This window comes from Budorcas taxicolor, chromosome 12 (assembly GCF_023091745.1).
Source record: "Budorcas taxicolor isolate Tak-1 chromosome 12, Takin1.1, whole genome shotgun sequence".
NCBI lineage: Eukaryota > Metazoa > Chordata > Mammalia > Artiodactyla > Bovidae > Budorcas > Budorcas taxicolor.
In genome coordinates, this window is record NC_068921.1 from 32,133,095 (window position 1) to 32,142,479 (window position 9,385).

The 9,385-nt window shown below is 57.6% G+C and overlaps 1 protein-coding gene across 1 annotated transcript; it reads right to left on the bottom strand.

Annotated features, from left to right (window-relative positions):
- Positions 1-3,281: 3,281 nt before the first annotated feature.
- Positions 3,282-8,276, bottom strand: PDX1 (pancreatic and duodenal homeobox 1). The gene is made up of 2 exons (XM_052650339.1): positions 7,868-8,276; positions 3,282-3,727 (listed from the first exon to the last, which is right to left on the bottom strand). The coding sequence occupies exons 1-2, from the start codon at positions 8,274-8,276 to the stop codon at positions 3,282-3,284; spliced, it is 855 nt and encodes a 284-aa protein (XP_052506299.1).
- Positions 8,277-9,385: the final 1,109 nt, after the last annotated feature.

Genomic DNA, 9,385 nt, shown 5'->3' on the forward strand with positions numbered 1-9,385 from the left:
CCGGGGAGGTAGGTACCGCGGTCACCGTGGGTCCCGGCGCCCGGCGGTCCCTTGAGCCCCGGCCGGCTGACTCTTTTTTCGGGCTCCAGGGAGGGCCCGTCGTCGTTCAGGCCTCCTCACCCGGGGGACCTGGGCCGCGCGGGGGTTCGTCTGGCAGCTCCGGGCGCCCTCGGCCGGCGGTTCGCGTCCGCCAGCCCACGGCCGAGGGCGGCCACGCGGACTGGGAGCGCACGTCCAGCCGCACGCGGGTCTGGGACCTGGGCGGCTGGGGGTGCCGGACCGCGCGCCCCATCCGGTCAGGTGAGGCCCCGCGTGGCTGCGCCAGAGCTCTTCCCCTCCTCGCTGGCTTCCAGGCCACCTGACGAGTCGGGCCCGCCCTCCGCCGCCTCCCTGGATCGCCCAGGTCTCCTGGGGGGCCGGCCTCCACTGGCAACAGGATCTCCTCTCGGCCTCCCCTATCCCTGTGCGCCGAACAGCAATAAACTTGAAGGACACCACCTCATTTCATTCTCGCGTTGAGCCCATTATATTCCAGAATGTTAGTCGCCCAGTCATGTCCGACTCTTTGCGACCCCGACCCCATGGACTGTTGTCTGCCAGGCTCCTCTGTCCATGGAATTTTCCAGACCAGAATACTGGAGTGGGTTGCCATGCCCTCCTGCAGAGGATTTTTCTGACCCAGGGATCGAACCCGGGTCTCCTGCATTGTAGGCAGATTCTTTACCGTCTGGGAAGACAGAGGAAACGGAGAACTCAGGGATTTGCCTCCGGGCCCGCGTAGCTAAAGGGATAGAAGGTGATTGGAGCCCAGGGAGGCGGAACTAAAGCCGGGCTTCTCGTGCGCGGAGGCGCCGGCCCCGCTAAGCTGGAGGCCGCAGGCAGGCCGGAGGCAGACTGCGCTCTCCACTCCAAAGCCCGCCCCGGCGGCCCGGGCTTCTCCTTGGGATGCGGAACCCTGGAATCCCGAGTCTCCGCCGGAAACCTCAACATCTCCTTGGTCTTCGAGCTCAAATCCCCTTTCCTCCACCAACTGGGAGGCTGAGCTCCAGAGGGTCCGCTTTCCGTAGTATCTCCTTCCCAGTATCAGCTGCCCCGGTGTCCGGCGAAGACAGCTGCCTGGTCAGGGACGTTGCGGGCAGTCTAAGTGTACTTACGAGGCACGCCGGCGTGAAACTAGGACGTGCGCAGTAAAGGTCAGTGGGTACGTGACCAAGAGGGGATCTGTCGAAGGAGAAAGGCTGTGGGGACAAGCAAAGAACTGCAGCCGCAGTTCCCCAGAAAACGACCGCGGTTGTAAAACAACTATTTTACAGGGATAACTATTTTCTATTTTCTAGATACTGAATTAAGCGCGTTGCTTGTGTTCTTTGGTGTAAACTTCACAGCTCTGTGAGGTGCGTCCACGTTTCAGATGAGGAAGCCCAGGAACGGGGAAGTGGAGTCATTTGATCAGAGTCACAGCCGGTGTTTGAGGGACCCCAGGTCTGAACCCAGAGGTGCTGGACTCCCGAGCCCAGGCAGGTGCACAGAGGCTGCAGGGTGAGGGCACTGGCTGCCTTGTGAGGTGTCTCACTGACGAGGAAGAGCTCCTTTCTGATGCACAGAACCTGCTTCTCTTTGGACATTGTGACTCGATTTCTCTCAGAAAAACAAAAAGCAAACAACCAAAGGACAACAAAACAGCAAAACAAGCAGAGGCGAAAACCACCAACGAAACAAACCTTTCGTCTTTTTGCTAAAGAAAATATCATCGACTCTTGGGCGTGAGTCCATGTCTCAGGACAGACCGGTGGGAGCGCTGGGGAGGTGCCTTCAGGCGCACAGCTGGGCCAGCCGCCCGTCCAAGGGTTGTGGGGAGGACGGGGTGTCTGGAGGTCGGGAGCCCACAGAACTGTGGCCTGTGTGCCCCCAACAGAAGCCTCCTGGCCCCCCGGGCTCCAGGGGCGGGGACTCATCCCGACTGCCAGCCCTGGGCGTTTCTCTGACGGCCTGGGTGCCAGCGGTGCAGGGAGGCAGCTCTGACACTGTACCTATTCATGGACAGCCCCCATCTCCAAACCCCCCATCTCTGGGGCCTAAGAAATTAATTCATCTTCAGAAGTGACTCCTAACTTTAAAATAAAACAAATCCGAAAATCCACCCGCTGATAGGCTTTCTCAACCTCATAACCCAAAGGTGATGTCTTAATTACTGACTTTTCTCTGGGTAGTGCCAGAGAAAATATGCTGTTTTAATTTTTTTTTTAATGAACTGGAATCATTGCTCCACAAAAAGGGTTTGATACAAAGCGAGGGGAATCAGTCTTGATCTCTTTCCAATTATCTGTATTTATTCATCGTTTCCCACAAACATCACTTGAACACAAGACCCAGACCCTGAAACAACCAACTGACCTGGAAACCAAGGACCTGTTTGTAAAGAACTGTGAGGTAATTTAAAAACTTTAAATAAAAATAGCCATTTCCACACCCCCCCACCCCAAGCTTCCCAACCACATAAGGATGTGGAAATCACGCTCTCCATAGTTTCCAAGGTGAGTCAGGCCCCCCTGCTTACCTCCGCAGTCTTCCCTGCCCGGAGACCGGGAACTAAGTGCACACCCACATATCTCTGGCAGCAACTGATCAGGGGGCCTCTTTCTCCCCCAAACCTCCAGGTCCCTCCCACCTCACCAACGGGGCGGGGTGAACGCTGGAACAATGGGGTTACCCCTACCCCCTAGCCCTGCTGCTGCCCTGCAAGGCGGTCTCGTCTTCAGAGAAAAGGAGTGGAGGCCGAAGGACGTGCAGTGAGGTGTCTGGTTCTGATGGAAAGATTGAAAAGAGAAGAGGAGGAAGAGGAATTATTCTATTCCACGAGCATCCATTTCACTAGGTCTTTGAAACTTCGGATGTTTCCTTTCAATTATTTCTAAAGTAAAGGCAGAGAGACCTTTAGAGTAAAAATGGCTCTGTTTCCGGGCAGATGAAGGGGCTCCAGCCGGCTCGCCTGCTTGTGTTGGGGCAAGGTTCCTATCTGTATAGTTTTTATGGTCTTTTTGAAGAGTTGGCTTCTCTAAAAAGAGGTTCAACAGCCCAGACGTTGCCAGTCCCAGCAGTTTCACACGAAGGGGCCCCGGGCTTTACAGAGAACGTCTCTTCTCCCCGGGGAGGGGGACAGCGTCTCCCCACGGCTTCCCGGTGGGCACGGGCGCCTCACAGCCCCCGGGTTCCCCCCTGCAGCCTGGGCCGGTGGTCACACCCGGGGTCCTGGGTCCGCTCCTCCCGCCTGGGCGAGTCTCTCACCGAGATTCTTGCGGTCGCAGGGGCGCGACACTGGAAGGCTGCGGCGATGCGCTAAGGCCTGGCGGCAGGCGGCCCTCTCGGGCGGCGGCGGGGCCCGCGGGCGGCACGGCACCGCCGGGGGGCGGCGGGGGTGGCAGCGCTAGCAGCTCCTCGCCGGAGGTCACCGCGCAGTCCTGCTCGGGCTCCGCGTCCCCGCCGCCCGCAGCCGGGGGGCCGCAGCTGCGCTTCTTGTCCTCCTCCTTCTTCCACTTCATGCGGCGGTTTTGGAACCAGATCTTAATGTGCCTCTCGGTCAAGTTCAGCATGACGGCCAGCTCCACGCGGCGCGGCCTGGAGATGTACTTGTTGAATAGGAACTCCTTCTCCAGCTCCAGCAGCTGCGCGCGGGTGTAGGCGGTGCGTGTCCGCTTGTTCTCCTCCGGCTCTGCTGCGTAGGCACCGCCTGCGGGCGACACCGCACGTGAGTGTGGGCCCCCCCCACCGACCCCTGGCTCCTCCCGCCTGCTCCCACCCTTGCAGCTCGATCCTTCGGCTCTGGCCCTTTCCCCGCCGCTCTGGCCGCTGAGGTCCAACCATCTATCCATGAGTACAGTCTGGGGCTCAAAGGCCTTCCCCAGTAAGGCTGTCTTTTCTTGGAGGTCCTTTATCTCCTCGTGGCTCTAACAACCAGTGGTTCTAGAATCACGCTGTTGGGTTGATGCTGATTAAAATGCACATAGTGAAAAAGTGGAAGTGTTAGTGGCAGAGTGCTGTCCCACAGACAGGCTACTGTCCTACAGACTGTAGCCCGCCAGGCTGCTCTACTCACGGAGTTTCCCAGGAAGAATACTGGAGTGGGTTGCCGTTCCCTTCTCCAAGGGATCTTCCCTTCCCGACCCAAGGATCAAACCCAGGTCTCCCGCACTGCAGGCAGATTCTTTACTCTCTGAGCTCCCAGGGAAGCCCAAAATGCACATAATAAGAATCTAAACCAACTGGATTCTACAAAGGCAAAAAATGTCTTTAAATAAGGACTTAAAACTTTTCTGATGACGACTTGTAGTAAGAAATGTATTTCAAATCATCACTCAGTTCACATACTGATATAAACTGACATATAAAATATCTAGGGCACTAAACCAAACTTTACCACATATGATGCTGTCTAATTTTCCCTATGGCTTACTGGCTTGTGCTTAGTCGTGTCCGACTCTTTGTGACCCCATGGCCTGGGGCCCACCAGTTTCCTCTGTCCATGAGGATTCTCCAGGCAAGAATACTGGAGTGGGTTGCCATGCCCTCCTCCAGGGGATCTTCCCAACCCAGAGATCAAACCCAGGTCTCCCACATTGCGGGCATATTCTGGAGTTTACTAGTTCATTAACAAATAATAATAATAAAGAGGTCTCAACACAGTAAATTAATTTCACCAACAAATGGATGCAACCTTCTGTTGGAAAGACCTTGAGCTAATAAGAATCCGGAGGTTATGACATGTATTGTTGTATCTCATATCATATATCTCTCTATAGTTATGTTGTTGTGATCAGCAGCAACTCAAGAGCTGGTAGATTCTCTGCAACTTTCGTTCTGACCTCAGCTGGGTCCCTGCCCTGGACCAGAAGGGGAGCCATTCTGAGCCCGAGGGACGGTCACTGTCAGCCCCAGCCTCTGCATCCAGGGCCTGAAATACTGGCAGAGATGAGAGGAGAGGCTCCCTGGGAGGGGAGGCTCAGGCCTGACCCCCCTACTGGGGAGCTGGGTACCCCATTGGGGAGGTGGCAGTGGTGGGTGGTAGAGGAACCCAGGCCAGAGAAGCAACAGCCAGGCCCAGCCCAGTGGATTAGTGCCGCTCGCTGAGGCTGCGATCCTCCAGGCCCTAATATTTTCCTTTCTGGATGAGACACCAGCTGCACCCGGGCTGTGGACTCTGGGGCAGTCGGTTCCCCCAGAACACCAGGAACAGGTCAAAATCATCATTTCCCTTGTAGGGCAGACATTTCTCCTATGCCTGTATGCTAAAGTTGAAAAGCTAGTGTGTGTGTTTGCTAGGAGGGTTAACCACCCTGTACAACCCGCTGGGGTTTTCCCCCAGACTGAAAGGGGGTGCCCAGAAGCCAAGGCGGAGGCTCAGGTCTGAGTCAGCAGAGTCCTGCTTGTTGGGGACATCTCAGAATCTTAACACTTCAAGCCTTTCTTGGTTTTCGAGAGAAATGAGGGAGCCATTTTGATGTATGGCAGAGACCTGCACAATATTGTAAAGCAATTATTCTCCAATTAAAAAATATATTTTTAAAGAAGAACATCTAAAAAGTTCCTTCAGAGTCCGTAAATTCAACCTGCAATCTTGCAGGGTTGGCCCGTTTTCACCAGCCTCACCACAGTGCTTTGAGAGGCTCCGAAGGAAGGGCCCACTAACTCAGGGGCCCTGGTGCAGGATGGGCTTCCCGCAGTGGCTCCACGGTAAAGAATCGCCTGCCAGTGATGAGGGGTCGATCCCTGGGTTGGGAGGATCCCCTGCGGGAGGACATGGCTACCCACTCCAGTATTCTTGCCTGGAGAATCCCACGGACAGAGGAGCCTGCAGGCTGCAGCCCATGGGGTTGCAGAATCGGACACAACTGAGTGAGTGAACGTGAAGGTGTTGGATGAAGGCTGCTGGTGGTCAGAAAAGGGAAGAGGTCAGTTTGTACCTTTCTCTGACGCGTGGGGGGGTGGGGTGGTATTTAGGGGCAAGCCCACCAGTGAGGTGGATGTAGTTCATTTTTTAGGTTGAGGGTTTTGGAAGTTCATATTGTTATGAATAATCATACCCGATTGATCTGTGAATAAAAACCCTTCGGGTCACTTCTTTCTCCCCAGGGGCGTGAAGCCCCTCTAGGAGCGGCCAGGCAAGGGTCACGGACCTTGAATTTGGGTTCCTTCAGAGTTTCCAGGGAGGACTGAGCTGGTGCAGCAGCATTCTGGCTGGAGGAGGGCCCTCCCCCAGGTTGGAGGGCCCACTGGCACAGGTCTCTCTGACCCTGGTCCTCCAATCCAGGAATGTCACCTCTCCAGACCTCCCCCCATCACCCCTGCTGCTATCTTTCCTTCAGGTTTTACACTGTGACCCCTTCCGTCCACAGGAGTCCAGGAGGTGGGGAAGTTACCCCACCTCAGAAAGTCTTTTTCAGAACCTCCCTCGAATTTTTCCTGAGGAAGCTGAGGCGGAGGACCAGGAATTGGAGAAACGCGTCCCCAGTGCGCCAGGCGGCTCCTGGACCTCCCGTCCAGGTCCAGGCTCGCCGGCCTCCCGCCTCCCAAGAACCTTGCATTTCCCAAGGCTCCGAGGCCTTTGGCGGCAACTTCGCAAGGGCAGGATAAGGGTCTGTCCCGGGTTTGGTTGGCGCGGAGGAAGATCGCAGCCTGATTTGGGTCTCTGTCCTGCCTCAGGACTTGCCTGAGACCCCACGGAACCTTCGGGAGAAAGGTTGAGAGAGGCGAGCCCCGGGGACCCTGGGCAAGCCCGGATCCCCCAAAGACCCGCCTGGCTTCGCCAGCTCACAGTCAGGCAGGTCAGTCAGGCCGGGCAGACTAGGGGCAGAGGATTCCCGGGGAGGGGGCACCTGCAGCCTCGCCCCGCGACTCCCGACTGTTAGCTGGGAGGAGGAGAAAAGTCCATGGCTTGCAAAGCAGGTGAGCCTGGAAGGGGCTTCCGCACGGAAGCGGTCACGCGGTGCCGGCGGTGCAGGCCGCGCGGCCGGAACTCGCCGCCGGGTCGGGCCTGGAAGGGACCTGGGGGCGGCTCCGGGCCGACTTTCCGGTACTGGCCAGCGCGAGGGACCTCCCGAACCGCCTGTGCCAGGAGGGCATCTCCCTCCTCAAACTGCCTTGCTGGGAAGCAGCCTGTGTTCAAAAGTGAGCTTCCCCATGCCTCTCCATCGGGGGTGAGTGGACAGTCCCCGGCCTTGCGGTGAGCCCCCTCCCGGCCCAGCCCCGGCCTCTGGATACCTCTGCACGCCTGGCTATAGTTTTCCTTCCTTGCTTCTCTCCACCTACTAGGTGTCCCTGAGATGGTCTGGCTTGCTTCACAGAAGCCGCTAGTAAGGGGGGTGGGGGGTGTGGAATTCAGAGCGAGATGGAAGCCGGGGCTCTGAAGCCGGGGTCCGGAGCATCCCAGAGCCCCGCTCGGTTCCCTCGACGGCACTCAGGAGTCCTGGGCTGGGGGCGAGGGGGGCGGGGAGAGGCCCGCTGGACGAGGATTGGAAGGTCCGAAGCCTTGAACTCCGCCAGACCTAGGCTGGTGGGAAGCGCGGGCTCCTGGAGTTCAGCGGACAGGGGAGGAAGGGGTTTAAACTCCCAGGAAGAGCGCTGAGTAGAAAGGCCGCTCCAGATTGAGCCAGGAAAAAAAAAAAACAACCACACCACCACCACCACAACAAAAAAACACTCTTCTGTGCGATATGGCCTTGTTAGCTCCCCTATGGTTTAGTGCGACTCTAGGTTATCCGGGGTGGGGGGCTGGGGTCACAGACCGAGAGAGGGTCCTGGGAATCGCTTGGAGAGAGGGGGCAGTAGAACGGAGAGCGGGGTGAGGACAGAGCGGCTGGGGGCCCAGACTCACCTGCCCACTGGCCTTTCCACGCATGAGCCTTCGTAGACTTCATCCACGGGAAAGGCAGCTGGACGCGGCCGGGCTCTTCCAGGGCGCCCGGCTCGGCTCCATCCTGGAAGGGCCCGGCTGGCGGGTGGGCGAGCGCGAGCTGAGCCGGGAGGTGGTGGTGGAGGTGCGCCATCGCGGGATCGTCGGCGAGCGGAGGCACCTCGTATGGGGAGATGTCCGGGGGGCTGCCCTGCTCCAGCGCGCCCAGGGCTCCGGGGAACGGCGGCGGCGGCGGCGGCGGCGGGGGCTGCCGGCCCATGTACAGGCACGCAGGGGGGCTGGCGCTGAAGTCTGGCGCCGGGCCCCGCTGGAACGCGCAGGGGTCCTTGTACAGCTGCGTGGCCGCGTAGTACTGCTCCTCGCGGTTCATGGCTGCCGCCTGGGCTTGGGGACCCAGGAGAACGAGCTGGGGCCGGGGACTTGGAGCCGCGCGGCGCTGGCACTCCCGGCGCCACCCCTGCAGCTTTGACAGCTCGGCGCGGCTCGCGGAGGGCACCCGGGGCCGGCGGGACGGGCGGGCGGCCGCCGCGCCATAGGCTCCGCTGTGCCCCACGTGGCTCTGCCTGAGGCCATTATTGGCCTGGCCGGCGGCCTTAAGAAGCCAGATCCGGGTCCCCACGAGCCCCCTGAAGTTTCCGTTTCTCCCTCGGCTCGGTTTCCTGCACACACTTGAAAGAACAGTGCCAAAGTGGGGCCGGAATGAACATTCAAAGTGGGGCAGGAACTTCTATTCGTTTATAGAAATATGTTTCATCACCAACAGTCTTTTTCCTTGTATGTTTCATACTGTACATACTAGTTCATTGATATAGTTTACAAGTATATACATATATTGAGGTTGTAAACAGACTTTAAAAATATTGTTAGGGAATATGGTCCAAAAAAATGCACAGACCTCAGCCCCACAGGTCAGAAGCCGTTGGTTCTGTTTTAGTTGTGCAATTTGTACACGCTCATGAGTGATGTCAGTGAGGTTACACATAAAGATCCAGGATTCGCAGTGTGTTTTTGCCTATGGTTGTGCTCTGGGGATTTCTGGAGTGTAAACTATAACTTCAGAAGCATTCACAATGGCTTAAAAAACTTTAATTGAAAGGCACTATTAATTTTTGATTTGGGGGAACTGAGGCTCATTTGGTCAACTCAGAATGCAGGTTCCTACTGGGGCAAGGGGGAAACGAAGTTGCAGCCCCTCTCGTGTCTGGCTGGGGGAGGGGGCTGGCACCCTGTTTCCAGATTTGCTAGTCCCCCAGGAATCCCGAGACCTGGCGGGAGTTGGGCGGCTGCAGAGTCGACTTCTGGGTCGGATGGAGACAAGGTGCTCAGAGCACTCCACGGTCCTCCCTGAATAGAGACGCTTTTGCGAAACCAGTGGTGCTCACGGACTATCTCGAGGTCGCATTGGCACCAAACCTTGGACCCACGCCACCGACCCCTTCGCCCTGGGCATTCTGAGTGTCCTGAAGAAATGAACGCAGT

Excerpts from the sequence above, each read along its gene's own strand:
- PDX1 (XM_052650339.1), bottom strand. The coding sequence starts at position 8,276 with ATGAACCGCGAGGAGCAGTACTACGCGGCCACGCAGCTGTACAAGGAC. Across the intron at positions 3,728-7,867 it reads GTGGAAAGGCCAGTGGGCAG|GCGGTGCCTACGCAGCAGAG; the intron begins GTGAGTCTGGGC and ends TGTCGCCCGCAG.